This window comes from Podarcis liolepis, assembly GCF_965112155.1.
Source record: "Podarcis liolepis genome assembly, chromosome: 6".
NCBI classification, from domain to species: Eukaryota; Metazoa; Chordata; class Lepidosauria; order Squamata; family Lacertidae; genus Podarcis; species Podarcis liolepis.
Genome location: NC_139559.1, coordinates 16253357 through 16280103, shown reverse-complemented (window position 1 = coordinate 16280103; position 26747 = coordinate 16253357). Strand labels below are relative to the sequence as shown.

Here is a 26747-nt window from a genome sequence, read left to right as displayed (position 1 = left end):
CTCTATTACTGAGCAATGGAAAATAAAGACCATGCTTCCTTCAACCTGCACAGTAGGCCTCCTGCAGGGATTGGCACTACTTGGGTGCCTTCTTCAGAATGAGACCAGAGAGATTTTCTGTAAGGACATAAGAAGAGCCCTCTGTTGGAGGCACCATCTGGTCCAGCATCCTGTTTTCAACAGCAGCCAACAAGATGTCTCAGGAACTTTCCTTGCATCCTTGGCCAACACTAGCATCTCTTCCTTACATGCCTAGCAGAGAGCACTGGAGCCAGGATGGGGACACGTTACCTGTTAGTCCAGGGGACAGGAGAGATCTGGGATGATTTGCTGCATATTTCCATTATCTCAATGCCCAACTCAAAGTTTTGATTTAAATTACTTCCCGAGTCTTTGTTTCTCAACCACACTAAGTTTCTTCTGCCTCCCATACCTCTTCTAAAGGTCAATGGAGCACTGGTTTAAGGCAAAATGAAATTGACTTCTCTATGCACAATTTGGAAACTTCATGGCCATTACTTAGATATTTCTCCTCAAATTCCCTTGCAGAGACATGACAGGTTAAAATATTGCCATGGCAACCACCCCCCTCAGTAGTTTGAATGTGGTTTTTTTTATTATAAAAGAATCAAACAAACCCTAAAAGCTCTTCTCTTTGAGACCTACAAGCTCAACACGATGGAACCCAGTTCCAGGTGACTTCGCAATGTGTGAAAAATGCTTTCGGTGAATTCTGAAACCATATTTACATACCTTCAACTTCAGCACTGAGACCTTTGATGGAAGCTGTGGCAAAGCAGAAAAGAAGTCAGATGGTGAACCCAGATAAGTATCACACATATCTAATATGGAAATGGGTGTTTTGAGAAAAACAATATTTGCAAGAAAGGAGGGAAAGGAAACAATCCTCTTACCAGCAGAAACAGCTTTAAATTCTGTCAACTCCTGAGAAAATGTAGCCAAATCTGGCTCATGTAAGAAGATCTGTTCCACAAGGGCATGGAGCAAGGTGAAATTCCTCTCCTTCCCTCGTAGCAATGATAACTACAAGCAGAAGACAGCAATGTAATTGACAGGCTTGCCTAGATTTGGGGTGTATTATTTTCAAAAATGGAGGCAGCGGGGAAATGTTATAGCTCCAAGGAAAATTTAATAAGAGCAGAAAAGTGGGGTTAAGATTTCTTTAAGCTCCTATCCAACCTAACAGGATTCAGAGGTCTTTCTGCAAAGGGCCTGTACTACCTTTCTCACTGCATCCTCATGAAGGATGTTGTGAATTCAGTGGTACCTCAGGTTACAAACACATTAGGTTTGTACCTCAGGCTAAGAACTTTGCCCCAGGATGAGAATAGAAATCGCGCGGCAGCAGCAGGAGGTCCCATTAGCTAAAGTGGTACCTCAGGTTAAGAATGGTTTCAGGTTAAGAATGGACCTCCGGAACGAATTAAGTTCGTAACCAGAGGTACCACTGTAGGATTTGCCAGAAGGAGGTGTACAAGGCCCCATCCTACCACCTTAGGGACTCCAATCTGGATTTGTGTGTAGGGTTTACTTCTTAGCCTTTTCTTCTCCTGAAGATGTTCCACAAGGCAGCAGAGGCTTAGGATCAGATTTTCATTCTCCTAGATGGGCTTCCTTCCCAGGTTGGCAAGCCCCACCTGTCCCTTACTTCCCTCTACAGCATGTGCAGAAACCACTGTCTAGGCCATTGGTCTTGTCCGCTCAGTCTGCCAGAGCCAAGGGGTACAAGGGAAGTCCCTAACTCATAGATGGTTTGAGATCCAATGGCTACCCTTACCTGTTTTAATTGGCCAGTTGAAGCCATTCCCAGGGTATGACCACTGTTGCGTGCTGAGAGCTGAGTTCAGGATGGGGACCAAAGGTGGGTGAACTACCTCAGAAGGAGCATGATGTGTCCCCCACCAGAGGTGTCCCCCACCACTACCCAACACCTCTAATGTATAGCTCTGCTTTCCCTGGGAAGACATCAGTGAGGCCAAGAGAGGAGTCTTGTCTTCTGGGTAGCCCAGGACCTCCATACACCCTGCCCAGGCTTGTGTCCTGGGGAGGTCACTTTGGTGCTACTAATGCAGTGGTTTGACTTTACCGCTGGAGGTGCACTCCATTGTCTCTTGAGACAGTCAGGTGCCAACAACGCCACTTAGGAACTAAAGCTGAGAAATACTACCACAGCTAAGAACCAGCCTGGCTATTGCAATGTTCTTCAGAGACCCTTCAGTGTTTTCTCTTGCCTTCAGAAATGAGGTAGGTGGTGATCTCGGACAGGGCCTTCTCCATTGCGACACCCATGTCTGACATACCTTTCCCAGGGAAGCTTGCCATGAGCAGTATTCTATTAACTCAGCTCAAGACTTTCCACTTTCATAATGGGACTCCCCCCGCCTCCTCACCTGACTTGTGTCCTCCACAAACCCACTCCAGGAGGTTAGGGAAACTCTTAAAACAAAATTAGGGGGCACAGGAGGAGGGGTGAGCAGTGCATTGTGAAATGCTTTCACTGACAGAAACAGAGATCTAGGCACCACATTGGATTCTATGCCTGGTGTTGACATTGAGTATTTTTGGTGCCAAATGAAGACCTTTTTATCTGACTTATAAATTTTGTTTTTGTGTTGTGCTTTAACATTGCCTCTGTTTTAAAGTTTATTTTACACTACTCTGCTATTTTGGGCTTTTTTAGGATGTTCTTATCACTTTTGAGCTGCTCTGAGAAACCTTTTAGAGGTTGAAGAAAGCCCTCTGCCAGGCTGCCACACACACCAAGCTTCTGAGGGCAGAGGAACTACCAAGAGGGTCCTCTCTGCTGAGTAAATATTACTGCTGGGAATAATTCTTCCGAAGGTTTTATATTTTAAATAGATACAATAACCTATGCATTTTTCACCTTTTGGTATTTGTCCCATTCATCCATTTTTGGGGTGGGTGGGGGTTTATGCACTAGAGAGACAGAAGCCCCCTCCAGAAATTATTCCTCCACACCAGTTGGCAACAGGGCACCCTCCCAAAATTGAATAACTTCAGCTCTCTGCACCCGACCTTTGGCCATGCTGGCTGAGGCTGATGAAAGCTGGAGAACAACCATATCTGGAGGGCATCAAGTTGACTACTGATGCTCCACAGGTTCTCTGATCTCCCGCAGAAAACTTGAATGTATTAAGGTGTTGCCAGCAGGGATGGAGGTGTTGAGGGTGCTGCTCCCTCACATATGCTTTAAATACAGAGAGAGAAAATGTCTGAAGGGGGCTTGACTGGCAAAAATAGCTATACACCCATGTACAAAAAGGAAAGCAGGTAATGTGGTCTTGGGAGTAACCCACTGGACGATTTTAACATTGAAAATGGGACATATATATTTCCTAGACAGTGACAAAAGGTTTCACACTCCAGTGTAAAACAGTAAGAATAGTTCATGTAAAACAATGCTTTAAGTCTCCATAGTGGGATCGAGAAAGATGTCGTCTGGCACAGTAAGCTTTTGTAGATATTTTTCATAATGATAAATGTGGTAGTTCAGCAGAAATATAAAAAAAGGCAAACATCCAAATTGGGGCTCTGAATTGTCGCTTGCATCATAAATCATTCACTCAATATACTGAAATCCCTGGGAAGTGCAATGGTGGGGGAAAATAACTTCCACTTCTATTTAGAGATGTGGCAGAATTTGATAATATGCTTAAAGGTTCAAGGCTGCCTAGAGAATATGCAGTCAGTAATAGGAGCAGCCAAACACAGAGTTTGAGGCAAAGGAAACTGCTCTTATTGCCAACATTTTCAAAGGCAAATCATCAGTCCTGCAAATGGATCACAGATAATACAACCAAAAAAGTCACTTTTACATGGGCATATCCTATTGCATCTTAATTCTGGCCAGAAACTGTTGTTCATTAATTTCTGTTTCGGACAAAATTTTGTTTTTTGCACATGTCCACACATTTTTAATGATATTCCTGCAATGTGGAGACTACCAGATGGAAGCCACCATTCTGGGCAGCTTCCAATATACCGTATTTACTCAAATCTAATACAGTACTCACCTTTTTGAGCCAAATTACATTGTGAAAATAAGGGTGCACATTAGATTTGATGGCACGTTTACATTCACCAGCAAATACTTTTTTTGGTTTCAAGGTTCTGAAAATTGAGGTGCGCATTAGATTTGATGGTGCATTAGACTCGAGTAAATATGGTATGTTAGGGACACGGGTGGCGCTGTGGGTAAAAGCCTCAGCGCCTAGGGCTTGCCGATCGAAAGGTCGGCGGTTCGAATCCCCGCGGCGGGGTGTGCTCCCGTTGTTCGGTCCCAGCGCCTGCCAACCTAGCAGTTCGAAAGCACCCCCGGGTGCAAGTAGATAAATAGGAACCGCTTTATAGCGGGAAGGCAAACGGCGTTCCGTGTGCAGCTCTGGCTCGCCAGAGCAGCGATGTCACGCTGGCCACGTGACCCGGAAGTGTCTCCGGACAGCCCTGGCTCCTGGCCTCTAGAGTGAGATGAGCGCACAACCCTAGAGTCTGTCAAGACTGGCCCGTATGGGCAGGGGTACCTTTACCTTTACTAAATATGGTATGTGTGTATACAGTGGTGCCTCGCAAGACGAAAATAATCCGTTCTGTGATTCTCTTCGTCTAGCGGTTTTTTCATCTTGCGAAGCAAGCCCATTGACGGATTAGCGGATTAGCGCTATTAGCGGCTTTTAGCGGCTTATCTGCTGATCGGATCAGCTGATAAGTGGCTTAGCGGCTTACAAAAAGGGGGGGAGGAAAAAAACCAGCAGGAACTCACAAGACATTGTCATCTTGTGAAGCAAGCCCATAGGAAATTCATTTTGTGAAGCACCTCCAAAACAGAAAACTCTTTCGTCTAGCGAGTTTTCCGTCTTGTGAGGCATTCGTCTTGCGGGGCACCACTGTATATATATATATATATATATATGCAGGTTTTGGTGTCTTCGGGTGTCTTCCCGTGTAAGAGTTGGGGTGTCTAGGCGACGTTTCGACGAGGTCTCACTCGTCATCTTCAGGCTGGTGCTTTCGGCTTCTTGTTACTGGAACAGAGCAGGATCTCAGTGTTTGAGTTCCTATAAATACTGTTGAGGGGGTGTGGTGTATAGCCTCCAACGTTCTGGGCAGAGAGGAGGTTCCCAGGTTAGTGTGCCTTTTCTTCTTTTGTTCCTTAATTACTTGAGGGATATCTTGAGTGATTTCTTGAGTGATATTCTGAGTACCACTTAGGTGGGTCATTAGGTGTGGATTAGTTGCTAAAGCTTTCGTGTCTTGACCTCTTGAGCTTGTGAAGAGTTTTTCTGAGAAGATGGCTGTACTGCACTTAGTTGTGCTCTGGCTTGGCTTCGTGTATAGGGGCGAGCTGTGGTTTTGTGCCCTGTGCCAGCCAGATCTGTGTAGGGATTGCAGGGGGGTGCAGCATCCGGAGGTGCCACTATGGTTTGGTTACTGGATGGTGTCTGTGATTTATCTGTGGAGAGGGTCTGGGTTTGGGTCTGGTGTGGTTGATTGGTGATGGCGTTCTGTGTGCCTCTGGTTCTGGTGTCGGTTTTTGTGGGGAGGGCTAATTTCCAGATGTCTGGCAGGCGGGACGTGTCGTCACGCTTGTTCATGTTGTGAGGGTGTTTCTCTATCTCGATGGCTTCCATGATAATTCTCTTGTGGTGATGTTCCATGTTAAAGAGCAATTTGGAATCTGCAAAATTAATTTCGTGTCCTGTTTCTTTCATGTGTTGGAAAAGAGAGGAAGTTTTTTCTTCTTTTTTGACGGCATTCTTGTGTTCTGCGATACGTGCATTTATTCGTCTGTTTGTTTGTCCAATGTACGTGGCTGGGCAGACTTTGCAGGGTATTTCATAGACCCCTTGGTTTTCCAACTGGATTTTATCTTTGGGGTTTCTGAGGATATTGGCTATTTTTTGGTTGGTGCAAAAGGCTGTTTTGATATTGTGTTTATGGAGGATTTTGCTAATTTTATCTGTAGTGCCCTTGATATAAGGAAGGAGGGCCATGCCATTGTTTTCTTCTGTGTCTTGGTTTTTGGGGGGTGTTTCTTTTTGGATTAGCTTCGTAACCCTGTTTTGCTGGTATCCATTGGCGATTAACACATTTGAGAGATTCTGTAACTCAGTTGTCAAGTGGTCTTTGTCAGCCAGGCGTTTGGTTCTGGAGATGAGAGTCTTGGCTACGGAGTTTATTTGTGCAGGGTGGTGGTGTGATTGTGCATGTAAGTAGCGGTTGGTGTGTGTTTTTTTCCGGTAGATAGTGTGTCCTAGGGAGCCATCAGGTTTTTTGTAGATTAGGACGTCAAGGAAGGGAAGTTGGTTGTTGGCTTCTATTTCCATAGTGAATTGTATTTTGGGGTGTAGGCTGTTGAGATGTGTGAGGAAGCTATCTAGTTTTTCTTTCCCGTGTGGCCACCACCACCCTGCACAAATAAACCACCACCACCCTGCACAAATAAACTCCGTAGCCAAGACTCTCATCTCCAGAACCAAACGCCTGGCTGACAAAGACCACTTGACAACTGAGTTACAGAATCTCTCAAATGTGTTAATCGCCAATGGATACCAGCAAAACAGGGTTACGAAGCTAATCCAAAAAGAAACACCCCCCAAAAACCAAGACACAGAAGAAAACAATGGCATGGCCCTCCTTCCTTATATCAAGGGCACTACAGATAAAATTAGCAAAATCCTCCATAAACACAATATCAAAACAGCCTTTTGCACCAACCAAAAAATAGCCAATATCCTCAGAAACCCCAAAGATAAAATCCAGTTGGAAAACCAAGGGGTCTATGAAATACCCTGCAAAGTCTGCCCAGCCACGTACATTGGACAAACAAACAGACGAATAAATGCACGTATCGCAGAACACAAGAATGCCGTCAAAAAAGAAGAAAAAACTTCCTCTCTTTTCCAACACATGAAAGAAACAGGACACGAAATTAATTTTGCAGATTCCAAATTGCTCTTTAACATGGAACATCACCACAAGAGAATTATCATGGAAGCCATCGAGATAGAGAAACACCCTCACAACATGAACAAGCGTGACGACACGTCCCGCCTGCCAGACATCTGGAAATTAGCCCTCCCCACAAAAACCGACACCAGAACCAGAGGCACACAGAACGCCATCACCAATCAACCACACCAGACCCAAACCCAGACCCTCTCCACAGATAAATCACAGACACCATCCAGTAACCAAACCATAGTGGCACCTCCGGATGCTGCACCCCCCTGCAATCCCTACACAGATCTGGCTGGCACAGGGCACAAAACCACAGCTCGCCCCTATACACGAAGCCAAGCCAGAGCACAACTAAGTGCAGTACAGCCATCTTCTCAGAAAAACTCTTCACAAGCTCAAGAGGTCAAGACACGAAAGCTTTAGCAACTAATCCACACCTAATGACCCACCTAAGTGGTACTCAGAATATCACTCAAGAAATCACTCAAGATATCCCTCAAGTAATTAAGGAACAAAAGAAGAAAAGGCACACTAACCTGGGAACCTCCTCTCTGCCCAGAACGTTGGAGGCTATACACCACACCCCCTCAACAGTATTTATAGGAACTCAAACACTGAGATCCTGCTCTGTTCCAGTAACAAGAAGCCGAAAGCACCAGCCTGAAGATGACGAGTGAGACCTCGTCGAAACGTCGCCTAGACACCCCAACTCTTACACGGGAAGACACCCGAAGACACCAAAACCTGCATTCCTGTACCCGTGAAAATCTACGAAAGCAAATATCTCACCTCTACGGGGAGGAAACCTTCCAGCTGACAAGAACCTACGAGAAACTAGAAATCCGAAGAGCCACCATCTTATGTGATCTCTTGTTCCTACGCAACTGCCGAGACAACAACTTAATTCCCACATGCTTCCAACTTAAATTCCACTCTAAAACCCCAGCTACCGAAAGGATCCTGAAACGAACTGAACTATCCCTAATCAGAAACGAAATACATAAGAAAAGATACCTACTAAACCAAACCAACAAAGATCTGCTCACTCTTCACCTCAAACTCTGTAACAAAATCCACCCTGCACTCTGGGACAAATGCAAACAACTAGCCGTCTGGAGAGCTGAAACTGAGACCTCACATAAGACAGACAGACACACCAACAAACTCCACAAACTAGAGAAACGCCAGAAGCCCAGCCACCCTCCACAACAACCCATGAAACAAACAGTACATAACATATCAGACAGGATCCTCACCTCAACTGAAACCAAAGTACTCTCCAAAGGTTTCAACTTTGCAGTCGCCCCGAGACGCATCCCCACGGAAAACATCATATGCGGAGTCGAAGCTAGCCTAACCAAAATCAACCCAGATGAAGCCAATAAAATCAGACTTGAAGTCACCAACATCCTCTGCTCCAGCAAACCACCCAGAAGCAATTTACACAAAGAAGAACAGAAAGCACTCACCAACCTGAGGAAAGACAACAACATAATCATTCTCCCAGCAGACAAAGGTAATGCCACTGTTGTGATGAACACATCGGACTACCAAGCAAAACTATCAAATCTACTCCAAGACCCTACCTACCAACCTATAAAAACAGATCCCACCACCTATCTGGAAAAAACCACAAAATCCAAAATAAAAGCCTCTCCTATCAGTGAAGAAATCCAGCTAAGAATCATCCCCAGAGAAAAATCATCCAGATGCCCCAAACTCTACGGTCTCCCCAAGATACACAAAGAAGGAACACCACTCAGACCAATAGTCAGCTCCATAGGCTCACCTCTACAAAATCTCGCTAAATTTCTCGCTAAGCAACTTCAGCCCTATGCAGAATCCATCGCTTCACACGTTACAAACTCCTTCCAGTTCATAGAAACAATAAAGAAGCAAAACCTACATCCCGATGACCTACTTGTGAGCTTCGATGTTGCATCTCTCTTCACACAAGCGCCCATTAATGAAGCCTTGACAGCCATTCAAAACAAATACAATCCCCCCGAATACATCCTGGACCTGACCAACCACTGCCTAACCAACACGTACTTCATCCACAATGGACAAAGATACAAACAGATAGAAGGAGCACCTATGGGATCACCCCTCTCACCGGTCATCGCAAATTTGTACATGGAACACTTTGAAACCAATGCTTTAGACAAGTCAGAACACAAACCCAAACTTTGGCTCAGATATGTTGACGACACCTTTGTAATTTGGCCACACGGGAAAGAAAAACTAGATAGCTTCCTCACACATCTCAACAGCCTACACCCCAAAATACAATTCACTATGGAAATAGAAGCCAACAACCAACTTCCCTTCCTTGACGTCCTAATCTACAAAAAACCTGATGGCTCCCTAGGACACACTATCTACCGGAAAAAAACACACACCAACCGCTACTTACATGCACAATCACACCACCACCCTGCACAAATAAACTCCGTAGCCAAGACTCTCATCTCCAGAACCAAACGCCTGGCTGACAAAGACCACTTGACAACTGAGTTACAGAATCTCTCAAATGTGTTAATCGCCAATGGATACCAGCAAAACAGGGTTACGAAGCTAATCCAAAAAGAAACACCCCCCAAAAACCAAGACACAGAAGAAAACAATGGCATGGCCCTCCTTCCTTATATCAAGGGCACTACAGATAAAATTAGCAAAATCCTCCATAAACACAATATCAAAACAGCCTTTTGCACCAACCAAAAAATAGCCAATATCCTCAGAAACCCCAAAGATAAAATCCAGTTGGAAAACCAAGGGGTCTATGAAATACCCTGCAAAGTCTGCCCAGCCACGTACATTGGACAAACAAACAGACGAATAAATGCACGTATCGCAGAACACAAGAATGCCGTCAAAAAAGAAGAAAAAACTTCCTCTCTTTTCCAACACATGAAAGAAACAGGACACGAAATTAATTTTGCAGATTCCAAATTGCTCTTTAACATGGAACATCACCACAAGAGAATTATCATGGAAGCCATCGAGATAGAGAAACACCCTCACAACATGAACAAGCGTGACGACACGTCCCGCCTGCCAGACATCTGGAAATTAGCCCTCCCCACAAAAACCGACACCAGAACCAGAGGCACACAGAACGCCATCACCAATCAACCACACCAGACCCAAACCCAGACCCTCTCCACAGATAAATCACAGACACCATCCAGTAACCAAACCATAGTGGCACCTCCGGATGCTGCACCCCCCTGCAATCCCTACACAGATCTGGCTGGCACAGGGCACAAAACCACAGCTCGCCCCTATACACGAAGCCAAGCCAGAGCACAACTAAGTGCAGTACAGCCATCTTCTCAGAAAAACTCTTCACAAGCTCAAGAGGTCAAGACACGAAAGCTTTAGCAACTAATCCACACCTAATGACCCACCTAAGTGGTACTCAGAATATCACTCAAGAAATAACTCAAGATATCCCTCAAGTAATTAAGGAACAAAAGAAGAAAAGGCACACTAACCTGGGAACCTCCTCTCTGCCCAGAACGTTGGAGGCTATACACCACACCCCCTCAACAGTATTTATAGGAACTCAAACACTGAGATCCTGCTCTGTTCTAGTAACAAGAAGCCGAAAGCACCAGCCTGAAGATGACGAGTGAGACCTCGTCGAAACGTCGCCTAGACACCCCAACTCTTACACGGGAAGACACCCGAAGACACCAAAACCTGCATTCCTGTACCCGTGAAAATCTACGAAAGCATATATATATATATATATATATATATATATATATCAATAGGCATTAAACATTAAAAAACTTCCCTATACAGGGCTGCCTTCAGATGTCTCCTAAAGGTTGTATAGTAACTTATCTCCTTGGCTCAGGGATCACATAACTCCATACCCTCCAACATTTCTCCAATGAAAATAGGAGACGTCCTAAGGAAAAGCAGGACGTTCCAGTATCAAACCAGGAACTAAGGCAGCTTCTGCAGATTTGGGACTGTCCCTGGGAAATAGGGACACTTGGAGGGTCTGGAGTTTGCCAGAATAGTTTGCACTGAGTCTCAGCATTTCTTTGAGGGGTTTGGAGCATCTAGAAAACATTCATCTGAAGGGAATGACATTGCTGTATTATTTATCTGCACTCAGGAGAAAAAGAGAGAGATTTACACACTTTTTTTAAGGGAAATTGTACTCTCCTACAATCCAAGCCTTTCCCCAGCAAAACCACTTACTTTAGCCAGAGAAGACAGCTGAAAGCCTTTGGCCTTCTCTCTCCCAGCATTTTCATTTAAGTAGTTCCCAATGGCTAAGATATATTCCAGCACAGCAACAAATCTCGGGTTGTCCTGCAGCTGTTTGCATGCCCTGATCTTCTGGTTTATGAGCTGGAACACAAGGAGGCATCGTTTGATTAAATTGTCACGGGTGACTAAATGGGGCTCTCTGCATTGTTTCTGGTCAGTCAGGAATTAATCTAGACCATGGGAATCTCAAGCCATAAAAAGGGCTTCTGTAGGGATCTGCCATGAAGACTTCATAGTCAAGATTGCTACATTCTCACACACTGTAATGGCAGGGATCTTCGGCATTCGCTTGTGGGCACATTGTGCAACATGTCACTGATGCAATAATAGTGGATTAGCAGTAGATTTATACTGGACCACTTTATTAAGAAGAGTTTGGATTTGATATCCCGCTTTATCACTACCCGAAGGAGTCTCAAAGCGGCTAACATTCTCCTTTCCCTTCCTCCCCCACAACAAACACTCTGTGAGGTGAGTGGGGCTGAGAGACTTCAGAGAAGTGTGACTAGCCCAAGGTCACCCAGCAGCTGCATGTGGAGGAGCGGAGATGTGAACCCGGTTCCCCAGATTATGAGTCTACCACTCTTAATCACTACACCACACTGGCTCTCAATTATTAGTTGTTCCTGCAATGCTTCCCTAATATTAATACGTTTATTGCTATGTGGAGAGGCACTTTTGTGCTATAACAGGCGAGGAAACTGGTAGACCAAGATTGCCCCACAGGCCTCCCCATTTGTCCTGCAAGGCTGCTTTTCTGTTAGTCCTGTGGGCACCATGTTGGCTACACTTGACTTGGAAAGTAATTACATACAATAGCAGCTTCAGAAAGGGCAATTTGGAGCAGTAAAGGTGGTGAGAAGGGGTAACTGGACTCTTCGTGCTGCTTCTTTGTTCCTAATCTTCCCTCCCCTTCCCTGTAGGGTGACAGACACAGATTGAAGGATCTGTGAAAAAAAAGTCTGCTTTTTGGACCTCACAGGCAGAATAAGAGCTGTGAAAGGGCAACTCTGAGCAGAAAACCAACAGGCAAGGAAAAGGTTAATATGCCACCATTGCTGCCACTTTTCCACTTCATGTTACCCCTTTGCAAAGTTGCTTTTGCTTAGAAATAGCAGCCTTTGATGGCCTTTGACACATTATTGGCAGGTAATGTGCCAGTCATTTCATGCTTTGTGTTCTCAAAGAGATACACTGTTAGTTTCAAAAATCAGCAGGAAGAAATAGCAGCCTGAATATTCAATACAGGCAGTAGCTTGTCTTATCTGCCTCTTATGTGCATAATCATATGCCCCCCTGCACCCAGACCACAGGTGTCTTCCTATGGAGGGTTTGTGCAAATCACTACTTCTGCAACTACACAGTAGGGCAAAAACAGGGTGCAAAAGGTTACTCTCTCTTACTCTCCCAGTGCACACTTGTCAATAATCCCAACACATTCTTATTTTGACCCCAGTGTGCTCTTTCAAAACTGATTTCCATAATGAAAAAAGGGTGTGCAATTTTAACTTGTTCAGATCTTGTTGGGTTGGTTATTCTTTTTTCTTTATTTCTTTTGTCTCTCCCAATATGGATGTATATTTTTCGCCCTTCCTTATATTGAGCTCATTAATTAAAGAAGGATTGCCTCCCTAGAGCTGCTATTAGCCATAGAGGGAGAAACATGTGGACTTTAAAAATTAATTTTTCATATTTTCCCATCCACAAGTTATAGCAGCTCCAATTAAATAAGGGGTGTATGTAATCTGGACCAGGGCTATGGTGTGGGGAAAAGTGTGTCTCTCCTCATGCTGTGACCCCAATCAAAACCGGTGCCCCATACCTGCTTTTCCAAAAATAGAATGACATTGGGAGCACCCAACAGAGAGCTGTTATTTTCAACCAGTATCTGGGAGCAATTGGCTCTAGTTCAGGTTCAAGGCTCCAGAGAGGTTTTAGCATTGATGCTTAGTTGCAATTGACACAATGCAGGAGGTCCTTTGAACCAGCCTTTGGGGTTCAGGTTAAGTTCAGCTCCCTCCCTGCAGCCTCTTCAAACTGGATGATTGGCAGTCTTTTTGAGATGTGGACACCTTGAGCCCCAAACCAGATTTTCATTATTATGTAAAACAAAACAGTCAATGTTGGATGTATTGCTTGGGCACCTAGACTGTGTTTCCATAGGTAAACAAGAATGACAAATATCTCGAAAATTAAATCTCAAACAATATCTACAAGGTATCAGCTGTGTTGATTGGCATGGACTGTGTCATCATTCATGAGGTATTACCTTCTGGAGGTGCTATTTCCGCTAATGAACTCTCAGGTTTTGACTTGCCCAAGGCTATTTTAGATACCCCAGCAGGTAGCGCATATTGTATTTCAAAATCTAGACGATCTCAAATTTACTTTCATGCTAGTTGTGACTCTCTTGGCTATCAAATCCAGGAGCAACACATAGATCATCAAAACCTTTCCCCACATTTCTTTTGAATAATGCAGTGAAATGACAACTTATACATCAGGCTGCCCACATTATTACAATATGAATGTCAACGACATGACGGGTGAGTTGCTTTTTCCAAGGAAAATCTCTGCTCACACACATACGTAGATAGACACGCCGGCTTTTAAAACTGACATGGAGGGCATCTGGTGCTTTATAGTGCATCCCTAAGCATGTTGACTCAAGAGTAAGGATGGCGGGGGGGGGCAGGAATTCAGTTTAGTTCACATTTAAAGGCGAACCTACCTAATTCTCACTTCCTGGAACAAAATGCAAACCAAAATACAGCCATCCCTCAAAATTTGTGCTTCTCCAAAGCTTGCAGTGCAGTTCTCCAGCCAAGTAACATATACAAAAGAACGTATTGAAATGTATAATTCTTCTGTTTATTTTATATTTGCCTGTTTATCTTTGGCTATAACATGCATTAGGTTCCCTTAATGATAACTTCGATTTAGCTTATCCAAACTGATGTGCTAATGTGGAATTACGACTGGGGGCGGGGGGACAAAAACACCAAGAGAAAGCAAGTTTGACAGATTCATCCCAGTCCCCTGAGTACAAAGGGGCTTTATCCAATGTAAGTATGGATAGGATTACAGCAAGCTCAGTGTTTAAATTTATTTAAGGCACACACACACACAAATATAATATGCTTACCCACAGAAATCAAGGTATGATACTTACTGGCCCCAGTTCAGCCATGGATTCTGGTAGTTCACGAATGGAATGCAAGAGGTCAAGTTTCTTGCATAAATTAGGTATTTTACACATCTGCATAAAGGAAAGGAAACTCAGAAAAGATTCCTGTTGTCCTACATAAAAAAAATTAAGCTGCCTTGTTAAATCTTGTTCTAGGGGTTTCCACAACCCTCTGAAGCAGATTTGAAGAGGGTTTGGAGTATGTATGCATGGAGGAAGGAGATGAAGGGAAGGTCCACTGAGCAAACATAAATCCTTGCTCCAATGGAATGTATTCATTTGATACCAGCTCGTCAATTCCTGAGAAAATTGTGCTCAAAAATGATCAAAATGGAAAGGGAGAGGGAAATTGGTGGAATTCCCAAGCACGAGCTACAGGGTTGTTGTTGAATTTCTCTCACTTTCAAGGCACCCATTTACAAGGTAGTGAAGCAGCATTTGTGAGTGCCCTTTCATTCAGTCTTCAGTTTAATTCTCCAGTGGTCTGCACTCTGCAGCCTTCCTGTGTGTTTCCTGAAAACCCCTGAAGTCTGCTCAATGGCCAGCTTACTCAGAGTAAGATGACAGAGCTTTTCCCATAGAGAGCCAAGAGACTACAAAGTGCTGGAGAAATGGAAAGGAAAAATGCATATGCCCATTCTACCCACAGCCACCTTGCAACAATAACAAAAGCTCAATTCCACAGCCACAAAATGTTTTTAAAAATTCTAAAGTGTCCTGAGAATGAGGCAGCCTCATTTGCAGTGGAAGAAAACTTTTGAGAAATTTGGGGACACGTTTTGGCATAGCACCAGCAAAGATGTTGGAGGCTAAACTTGGAACCAGACACATCTGTACTGAACTATAACCCTAGGTAAAAGCTCCCACCTTGGGATATATCAGCTATAGACATGCATCTTCAACAATGCATTGACCTTAAGTCACACAACTGCTGTTCTGTACTTTAAAAAACACAAATGAAATATTTTAGAAATGCTTTTTTAACGTTTCAGTTTGAACTTAATTCTAATACTCTAACACTGTGTCTTTTGCACAATCTTCTGTGTTAAGGAGACAGATCAGGATGTTTGAATAAATAAAGCAACCCAGCTGCTGCAAAGGATTTCTTTGTTCCAAGAAAGTTCGATGAGTTGCATTTTCCCAAGTTTTAAACTCAGCATAAAATCAACAGAGAGCAAGAAGCAGACAATATGGCATGTACAAAACCACGACTTAAACCGTAGATATACTTCTTACTTCTAGCATAAATTGATCCACCAGATGCAGGTCTGAAGGAGACCCTTTGAACGACATGTACATTTCTATATCTTTCGCGGTGGGCTGGTACCTATGGGAAATCGATACAAATTAGCATTCCTGGTTCCAAGACATCAGTGTCAAATATGGGCATTTTGCAGACAATGGTAACAATTTCAACAGAATACTTAAAACATGGGCTCATTTGTGTGCTAAACCAGAGTAAACAACAATGAACGTTTTCCCATTTTAATTAATTGGGGGGAAATATAGCATTTTTGTATTGGCTTGTTTCAAATTCATTAACCACTGCCATCTTGAATAATTAACTACATTCCATATGTGTATTTTTCCTCTTCTGCCCACCTTCAGATTGGGAAAACAACAACAGCTAGAACTGTTTCATTGGGCCTTCCCACAGGTGGAACAAATTCTAACAGTGTTCATTTGTTTGTTTGATGTAATACATTTCTATGCTGCCTCATAGTCAAATTGCCTGCACTGTTTACAAAACTTAAAAGCCACAATACCCACCATAATGCAATACAAACATAAACGTAGCAGATAAAAGCACAGTTAAATGTCAGAGTTTAAAACAATGTCTTGTTGAATAAATAGCCCTTTGCTTGGCATTCAGAATACAGAGAGTTGGCACCAATCAAACCTCCCTATTTATTTAGACCAAGCAACACAAACTTGTTCTGACACACAGAGAGTTCTTTCAGCAGTCTCTGTATTCTCCCTTCCCCTTGTGACTGCTAGAGTAGGTACTGTAGTTCAGGGGTACCAACCACGGTGCTCTTCAGATGCTGCTGTATTTCAGCTCCCATCATCCCTGACCTCTGGCTATGCTGGCAGGAGTTGGAGTCTACATCACCCAGAAGGCACCACTGTAAATCCACATGCCTCTTTCACCTGCCTCCGATAGTCTGCAAAGCAGCACCATGGAATCTTCCCGGTCCAAGCACACAAAGCAAGTGGAGAGAGGTGAACCACATTACAGGGAAGGGCCATAGCTGAGTGCTAAAGCAACTGCTTCTCCTGCAGAAACCCCAGGTTCAATCCCCAGCATCTCCAGGTAGAAATGTCCTCTGCCTGGAACCCTGGAGAGCTGTTGCCAATCTGTGTGGACAATTCTGCATTAGATGGACCCAATGGTCTAACTCAGGAGAAGACGGCTTCCTATGTCCCTAAGGCATCGTGGAAAGTTATTTGAAGCTGTCTCTGGATGGGTTGGGGGAAATAATGCAAAAGGGTGGCCCATAATCATGTCAAGCATGGGATTAATTTATTTTAAATCCAAGCCATTTGGTTCAACTGGATCGAATTGTTTTGTTGCTCACTTTGCTTAAAGCTCAGCATTACAAGCAGCAAGGTGGCTTACGGTTCCTCCAGAGAACAATGAGTAATAGAGCATATGTATTTTTTTTAAGTTACATCCCTAATTTCCAATGCAAGGAGCTAGGTACATCAGGTGCTTCAGTAAACACATCCTTTCGCTTCTCCTTTCATTTGCCCAAAAATGATGCTGTTTTCAAAAAGTAATATCTATCATAAATAAAGAATTCTATCCAAAAGGTTACCTTCTTAGTGCTGTAATCTGCTCAATGCTAAGTCCACCACTGTCTTCATGTATAATGTATAATTTTTCTTTCAGCTGGCTTGGCTTTATGCGGAAACTTTTAAGAAAAATGTCTGGAGGGGGAGAATGGTTCTTTGATTACTTGTAGATAAATGCACAGGGGAGCGGGGGGGGGGGAGGAAGCAGAGAAAGAACACTGGGACATTTATACTGTTGTTCAGCCCACAGAATTACCTTGTGCTTGTGCCCACTAAAAGCTAAGATGAGTCAGTGCTCTAATATCTTGTACAAATAGTATCCTAGCATTCTAGTACGAATGGCATCGATGTATCCATATGGATGTATTTGATTGAAGTGCAGTCAATCCATTAGTCAGAAGAATAAATCAAGAGAGTGTCTCCTGATGGCACTCAAAACCTTACTTTGAAAATTATTTTAGTTAAGTATACAAAAAATGTACTGCTGATTCTGGGATTGAGTTTACAGAGCCCACTGTTTCGTTCTCCAGAGTGACCACTCAACTCCCCCTGGGAGCTCACAAACAAGGTGGAAAGGTGACAATCGCTCTCACTGTCATGTGATCAAAGCATCAAGTAAACAGGGGTACACTGCCTCTGAATGAAAAGTGATACCCTTATTGAATTACCCACACCTGAATTTGTCCAGTTTTTCCCCAAGCATGTTTTGAGTCTTAAGTTTGCTAAAAGAAGGGGCTTGCCCAATTTGCGTAGTAGAAAAGAGTGATTTCCTGGAAGAAACAAGACTAATTTGGAGGATTAGAAAGCACTGTTTAAAGATGTCTTTATCCTCACTAACAACATCTTAACATGTACTTCCCCACCACCACCACTTTAGTGTCAGTCAATGGATGCAATAATTTCCCAGCCCAGGTGTCCCAATTAACATAATGATTACACCCTTCCAATTTTAGTTCATGCAAATCCTTCACAGGTTTATACGTCACACAAAGGATTTCCAATTGTGCTTGCTGGAGGCCCCTTGCGCAGCTGCCTCAAGTGCTACAAAGGATCCTGCGAAGTACTATAAAGCACACATACACTTAGAGTGTTGTGCCAAAATTTTACCCCCCATTTCTTCTTGACCATGTTCCAATACTGAGAGGGGAAATGCATTCAAAAATTATCAAAGAGCAAAGGAAAATTTGGAGTAATTATAAAGGGCAGGGTGAACTGTTTTGGCTGCATTTAGCTTACTTTTGAGTAGGCATGGGGGAGAAACTTGGTTTTGTTTGTATTTTAATGAGAAACTACATAAGGTGCAGTTTTCAAGCTTACACATGAACTATCCTTTGAAATTTGTATTTCTCTGAATTTTGCACTTCTCTGAATTTTACAATACGGTCCACTAACCAGAAAATGTGTGCCTGCATGCATTAAAAAGCACACAGCAGTGAAAATGACATGCAAAAGTGCAATATATGGGAGAAATTTGTTTACAAAAATATGCATATTTGTCAAAACTGAATACAAAATGTCTACAAATTTTCATGTGGATTTTTTAAAATTAACAATTAATTTTTTAAAAAAATCACAATTTGATGGAGAAATACGGAGAACTAAAAACTGGAAAAATGAGAAACTGATGTTGACAGACTCATCCATTGGTACTTGAGGGAAGGACCAAAGTTCAGCGGTAGAGCATCTGCTTTGCATTCTGAAGGTCCCAGATTCAATCCCTGGCATCTCCAGAAAAGGCAGGGGGTGACCCTTGTCTGAAATTGTGAAGACTCGGCCAGTCAGTGTAGACAGTATTCAGCTAGAGGGACCAATGTCTGACTCAGTAGAAGGCAACTTCCTAACTCAGGGTCAGCGGATGAAGCTGAATGGCAAGAGATTCAGGACAACAACAAAGCATTCATTGACACAGCACACAGCTAAACTACATAAATTGCTACCACTAAATGTAGTTATGACCACCAACTTGGATGGCTTAAATTGGGGATTAGAAATGGAGGATAAGGCCATCAATGACTACTTGTCACGATGGTTGTGTACTACCTCAGGATCAAAGACAGTTGTTAGGGAACTGCCATCGGCTCAGAGGTGAGAAATAGAAGGGCAGTTGTGTTACAGAGAGCCTCTGAAAATCTTGTGAAGCAGTTCCTCTTCTGGGGAGGAGGAAAGCCCCACCTCCAGTGGGGAAGAGGTGCAAGGACCAGAGGATGCTGGTGGGAGCCTTCTGCGCAAGCTGGACAGGAGGGAAACACGCCCTTGCCATCGCCCATCCTGCACAGTAGTTTGAGGCGCAGAGAGGGGAGGAGACGTTTGGGGGTAACAAAACTCTTATGTTGGGGAGGTCCAAAAAAAGACCATTACCAGATTCTGCTAGCGATTGAGCCAGACATGAGCTTTGGGCTCTTCACTGTAAATAGTTTGCACCAAAATAAAGCCTGTAAAACATAGGTCGGAGTCCTGCCTGGTTACTCTCAAGCAACCGCAACAGCCAGCTGACAACAGTATTCCTTTAAACATCTGTTACAGGAGAGCTATTGCACTCATGAACTGCTTGTGGGTTTCCCACAGACATCTCTTTGATCACTAGGAGAACAGAATGCTAGACTGGGTAAACCTTTGGCCTGATCAAGAGGTCTCTCCTTATATTCTTGTGTCAATGATTCTGTGATCACAGAATAACATTTGATGGACTGCTTTTCGCATAACTATTGAAATTCAATTGAAATTCCACAGCATTTCCTTCTGAGCCTCTTAAAAATCTTAGGACTCACGAGTAAGGGGCTACTCCTAGTAAACAAAGTGACATTTTCACACTTACTGAAGTTATGTGCAACTTTTGAGTTTAACATAATTTGTTGTGTCGGGAGAGGCTCATTGCCATGAGTTCCCACCACTTCTTGAATTCGAAACTGGTTGTGAAGCCGAGCCACATCTATGGTTTTCTGGCCCAGGTGGCAGGATGTCCAGATTGATTTCTCTATCTAAAAATATTAAAAAGCTGTAAGTAAATATGTCATGGCATCTCTATAATTAGGACGGGCAAGTTCCCAAGGCTTGATTTGGAATGAGCTTACCTAATGCAAGATACTTTGCAAGCAGTTCAGCTCATGTCCAAAATTAGTTCATTTTAAGCTCACATATTCCAAGCTCCAGGTTTTGTCATATTTTCAGGGATGCTTTTATAAACACACAAAGCAATGAGAAGTATCCCCACTCCCAACACATGCTCCAACCACTAGGGAATATGATGAGTCCTGCAGACCCTTCATACTCCTCTCTGACACATTCCCCCATCCCTGTAAAAAAGCATACCTGCAATGGTGAAATGTAGCCTTAATGCAGCAAAAGCACCAGGAACCCTGAGAATTATAGATACCCTATGTATCTTTTGGTAGCTGATTTCCGGTGACCTGTAGTTTCCAGGATATTTGTGAGGACCTCAAAGGCCATGGAAACAACATTTCCCACCAGTCTTGTCACTTAATAATGGCCTAATGAAGGTTGCAACAGCCCTCCTTACCACTGCTGCCAGGTAAGTTTCAGCCAGAAATGGAAGGGGTCAACCATGGAAGTGTTATATGCTGGTTTTGAAACTGGGGCTAAACTAATTATGAGTGAAGACCAAACTTGGCTAATAATTAGCCGAGAAGCCCAAGACTAGAGAATTCCATGATTCAAAAAATGGGATTTGGTGAGCCAAGGGAATGTATAACTATCTTATAGGACATCCAAGTAGGATCCCATGTTTCTGACTGGGTATTGTAACACCTAACTTAGCACATAGGAGGAATCCTAGGAATTGCAAGTACCTTCTTCCTGAGGTCACTCTGTGATGTGTAAATGGTAGTCATGACATTCTTTATGGACAGTCGTAACCATAAAAAGACAATAGATTCCCATGGGGCTAAGAGCTTGGGGATTCCTCTTGATGAATCCACATAGATCTTGAATTCCATCATAGTATTTTTCACTGTATTCCTCCAACTGAATGATTACCAGGGGACTGTATGTGGGCAAGGGGCAGGGTGGAGATTCCATCTAAATAGGCCATAAAAGAGCTTGACTCACGATATAGGATCATGACCTCTCTGTGGCTTGGTGCTACCACATCCCTCAATGGGCAAGAGGGTGATTATGAATCATGAGTCATTATATCTAGGACAGTGGTGGGAAACCTCTGGCCTATGGTCCTAATTAGGCCCACAAGTTATTCCCACTTGGCCCAAGGGCCATGTCAGGCAAGCCACAGCCACTTGTCCATCACCCAGCATCAGATGACTTCAGCTATGGGTAAAAGCATGACTTGGAAAAGCACCATATTCAAAAGGGAGAATCAGGAGTTCACTCTAAATGGACCCCTGATTCTTCTTTTGCAGACCTGACTTGAATTCAAATGAAAATTCCATTGCAATTCAAGCCATAGTTGCAGAGGTAGAATTTTTGCAGCTGCAGTTTGACTTCTTGAATTCAGGCCGTGTTTCTTTGCAGTTCAAGCTGGGACTGCAAAGGAAGTATCTTGCAGCTGCATATTGAAGTTACCATTACCTGGCACCCGATGCCATCAGCTGATTAGCAGGTAGCCAGATCCACCCACCTGTCACGTGATCTGTGGAATGCTGGCTGCTTCTGCTCAGCCCTCCTCTAACAGGATAGGGACTATGGTTATAGATTATTCCCATTTATTAACCAATGGTGTTCGTCTCTTGCCCATTTTACCTCCTAAGGAACTCAAGGCAGCAAGGATAGGTTCCCCACCAGCCAATTTAATTCCATTAAATGCCTACCATGATCACAATACTCTCCTTTGCAAAGGAGGCTTACATCACATAAGTTGTCAGGATTATTTGAATGGGCATGTGAAGAGGACATGGTGTATGTACTACAAGGATAGCCAACTTGGTGTACTCCAGATGTGGATGATTTCTCCCATACTCCCATACTGAGAAACAATGGGAGGCTGGGTCCAAAACATCTGGAAAGAACCTCAGTGGTCACCCTGGTGTACGACTTGCTTTCTCTATTTTGTTGCTAAATTCCTACATGGACAGCATTTCTATTCTGTAGAAGGATGAACAATCTCGTGTTAAACCACATTATGATTATGATGATGACAGCTTGCAACAACAGAGAATAAAACACTCATGGATTGTATGCGCCCTGTTCTATGCAAAATATAGTTTCAGACCTTTTCCTGAGGAACTACTTCCCAGTGGAACACTTTTGTTCTTGTTGATGTTGGAGGCTGGCTGGACAACTTGGGAAAAGGAGGCGGGGCTTTCCCATCTGCCGTTCTTCCAGGAAGCTGACCCAATGCTGAAACCAAAGGACGCTTCTCCTGGAGAGTGTGGGCTAAGGTCACAGCCTCTGGAGCTGTAGGAGATTCCAAACCGAAACAGATGGGCTGTTCCATCTTCCCTTCATTTAAACAGGGAGCTTCCTCACACACCGCTTCTGAGACGTTCCCCTGAGTCAGGGATTCTGCCTTTGGCAATGAGCAGTATCTGTCTATGAGCAGCATCCACTCATTTCGGAGCTTGGTAATGTCCTCTAGTTTGTTGTTCTGGACAGTAAAGGGTATTTGGAATCTACAATTCAAAAACGGTGAGTCTGTGAACCCAAAATAGTGCACATGAAATGCCAATAAGCACAACCACAACCATTTCTGTTTCATGCTCATTGATGTTACAGACAGTTTTACTTTTCAAGAAGGCCAGCAGTGCTGACTCTGACCTTTTCAGGCTGACTTAATTGCTAAGACTTTGAAAGAAACAAGAATGCTGAGATATAAAGATATATATTGCAACATATTGACTCAGGTGAACAATTTCCGTATAATTTTGTGGCCTCTGGGGTCAAATGGAACATTTCTACATTCTGAGAAGACATAGCTACAGCTAAACACTGTCTCCAGCATTTAGATTTTTCATGTGAGTCAATTTACTAATTAATCCTTCTTTGGTTTGTGAGCAAGGAACAGAATGTTTTTGACACTGAGATACGTCGACTTGGCTAGCCACTAGGAACTGGAACTGAAATATGTCCAGCATATTAACATGCTTTTGAGCATGTGCAGAGTGTCCTTCCCACATCAATAAGTGATGAAAACTTAGCACCTCTTATTTTAGATATGAAACATGCACATCCAATCATATATTCAATGCCGAAATTGTGTATCTGGATTCAAGTGACTAATCTGACATGCCTAGCTTTACTTTTAGGGAAACTAAGAAAGCAAAACTTCTAACAATTCATTTATTCCCAAGCCTTCAGCTCTTTCACACAATCTCCAGGGTAATATTAGAGCCTATTGAATTTGGGTGTACATGTATATGGATGTCACAATGTGTGGTAGCTGATGTGTGTGCAGACTACAGCTGGCAAGAAAAGGTGATCAAACATATGTGAAACAATTCAAGGAGGAAACGGCTTCATGAATGACTCCCCACAGCTTTGTTTCACCGACATCGCACTGACTCCTATTCCCCCTTACAGAGCTATAATTTCTAGACTGGTTTAACAGTCAATCTCTCTTCCCAGGAATATCTGCATATTGTAGCTCTGTGAGTTCCTAACAACTCTCAGCACCCTTAACAAACTACAGATCCCAGAATTCTACAGAGGAAGCCATGACTGTTTAAACTGGTATCGTAGTGCTTAGAATGTATGGTGCAAATGTAGCCAGAGTAATTTTCTGTTTTTTGTTACTCAGCAGTCTTGACGTGTGTGCGTGTTTCTCTTCCTCCCTACACAGCATCCACAACAGAACATTACTCAAAGCTCACTAGCATAAATTAGCATGGTTGGTACCACTTGTGCAACCTTGACTTAGACCTTCTGGGCTGGGCGGGGTATAAATAATAAATTATTATTATTATTATTATTATTATTATTATTATTATTATTATTATTATTATTCCATTTGTTTCCGCTGTATTAGGTACACTTACAAGTACTTAGCTTCCTTTGTTCGAAGCATGAAGGTGCTAGAACCATCCTCCTCGCTGACAACTGCATCTCCACTTGACAAGTTAATTGTTTTTGCTACAGGAGCCACCGTCTCCATCTGGCGTTGGTCGATGCAATGTAAGCTCAGCTCCCGTTCGCTCAGCTGAACAAAGTGTCTAGAGGACAAAAAAAAAGAAAAAGAAAAGAAAAGGTGCTGGCAAACTCAGGTAGTTAGGTGCATGTAGATCCTTTGATTCAATGCAAAAATACACATTTCATACTGGTGAAAATAATTTCTTTTAAAAGGATTTGCGAAGGACCTTATTGTTTTATGGTTTGTGAATCAACTTAGGAGGTTAAAAGATTCCTCATTAATGGAGCCTAAAACATTTAGAGTGTTTTGGTTATCTTGGTGCTCTATGCTTTGTATTTATTAGGTTAAAAGGGTTTGTGAATTGCTAGTCTGTCTTAATGGCATCTGAAACATTTGAAGTGTTCAGGGTTTCACTAATACGGGGCTATAATGCTCTGTGCTTCTTCAATTAAATTTATTAAGTGAACTATGTTTTTCTAATTGAAATGAACACTGTAATTAATAAGAGGTTTCTTTTTTAAAAAGAACTTCAGGATAGAAATTCAGGGATAGGCATTGGACTGAAAATGAAGACGAGATATTGCAAAACATTTTCTTTGTTGCACAAACCCGGGGATGAGGAACCTGCACCCCACCATCAGACACTGTAACTACTCTCTGATGGTTTGACTTTACCCCCAAAGGTACACCCTTCCATTATCTCCCAAGACAGACAGGTGCCAACAGCAACAGCTCCAGCCAGCCTAGCTTATGATCAGGGATGACAAAAGTTGTAGCCCAGCAACATCTAAATAAATATAGGTTCCCTAGCCCGAAAATAGAGTAGCTGTGCTCAGTTATCTCCAAATCTGTCTTTCTTGAAATGGTTAACTGTACTCTTATTCTTGCTATTAACAGTGGGGAGGGGTCTTCTCAATGACAGCTCCCTGGTTATGGTATAACCTAGGGATGGGAAGCCTCTAGTTATCCAGAGGTTGTTGGACTACAACTCCCATCAACCCGCACCCTTGGCCATACTGGCTAGTGTTGATGGAAGCTGCAGTCCAACAATATACAGTGAGGCACAGGTTCCCCATCCTTAAAAGATAACACTCAAGATAGCTCCCATCTGCCCTACTCTGCCCTTCTTTGCTTTAAGTGGCTTTAAGTGGCTGCGTTGTTGTTATTATTATTATTATTATTATTATTATTATTATTATTATTATTATCATGCTTTAAACCTCTCTTAATTGTTATATTTTGTACTGGTTTTAAAACTTTTCAGTTGTTTTTATATAACTCACCTTGAGACTCATGGGAAGGAGATTCATAAATTAATGAAATAATGGATGGTAGCAAACTAACTTGTCCCATCAAGTTACTGAAATTTCCCTGCTTCTCCTCCCCCCCCCCATGCCCTTCTCAGATCTGCTCCAGAGGGTTGAGGGAACCCCAAGAACAGATTGTGGGGACATACAGGGAAGAGGGGGGAGTTCAACTACAGAAGCAGAAATAATTTGTTTTCATTAAGACCCGTGTCACATGCAGCACTGCTTCTATTCCACTGCAGTCTGGCTTCCAACAAAAACAAAAACAAAGTTATTCATCTTGCTATCCACCGTGGCAGAATTTTACATACTTAAGTAATAAGAAGAAGAAGAAGAAGAGTTTGGATTTGATATCCCGTTTTATCACTACCAGAAGGAGTCTCAAAGCAGCTAACATTCTCCTTTCCCTTCCTCCCCCACAACAAACACTCTGCGAGGTGAGTGGGGCTGAGAGACTTCAAAGAAGTGTGACTAGCCCAAGGTCACCCAGCAGCTGCATGTGGAGAAGCGGAGACGCGAACCCGGTTCTCCAGATTACTAGTCTTGCTCTTAACCACTACACCACACTGGCTCATTTCAGTTCAAAGGAAATTCAGTGCAAAGGGAAAGGACCAGGACTCATCAATTAACCACCATTTGCAGACTGAAAACAACCACTGATTGTATTTTTGTATTTCCATTCTGGAGATGGAACACATAAGTGAACATCTTTGACATCTTTGCACATAACTCGGACTCACAATCATGCACAGTTCTGGATTACATGGGATGCTTTGCATGTACAGGTACATATAGGAAGGCCCTGTCACTACAGATGGATATGAAGTCTAGGGCTCAAGGGTGGATTGGCAAGCCCCCACTCCAGTGTGGGGCAAACACTGGAGCATCAAGAGGGCTCCAGTTGACTACTGATTGTGTGGGTTCTATCCAGCTAAGCATTATTAAGCATTAAGTAAGTAAACCCACAAAAATTAATAGGCCAAAGTTAGTCATGGTCATTATTTTCAATGGGTCTAGTCTGAATACAATTAGCATTAGATTCAACCCTTTGTGTTTAGTTCTGATTTATTTAGTGTCTCTCCTGAAAGCTTAGCTGAAAGATAAAGAATTCAAGTCATTTTGGCTACCA

At 43.0% G+C, this 26747-nt stretch overlaps 1 protein-coding gene across 3 annotated transcripts in view; it reads right to left on the bottom strand.

The window, feature by feature from the left end:
- LOC310709012 overlaps positions 1 to 26747 on the bottom strand; it is an 81722-nt gene that overhangs the window by 13430 nt on the left and 41545 nt on the right. For all 3 annotated transcript variants that reach the window (XR_014527289.1, XM_083508062.1, XM_083508063.1), the window contains 9 exons: positions 24220 to 24393; positions 22458 to 22857; positions 20091 to 20253; positions 17299 to 17410; positions 15716 to 15806; positions 14465 to 14551; positions 11221 to 11373; positions 915 to 1044; positions 754 to 786 (listed from right to left, as the gene is read on the bottom strand). Coding sequence is in view for 2 of the 3 variants with exons in the window: in XM_083508062.1 (XP_083364188.1) it covers positions 754 to 786; positions 915 to 1044; positions 11221 to 11373; positions 14465 to 14551; positions 15716 to 15806; positions 17299 to 17410; positions 20091 to 20253; positions 22458 to 22857; positions 24220 to 24393 (1343 nt within the window). In the remaining variant the exon portion in view is untranslated. The remainder of the gene's footprint in view (positions 1 to 753; positions 787 to 914; positions 1045 to 11220; positions 11374 to 14464; positions 14552 to 15715; positions 15807 to 17298; positions 17411 to 20090; positions 20254 to 22457; positions 22858 to 24219; positions 24394 to 26747) is intronic.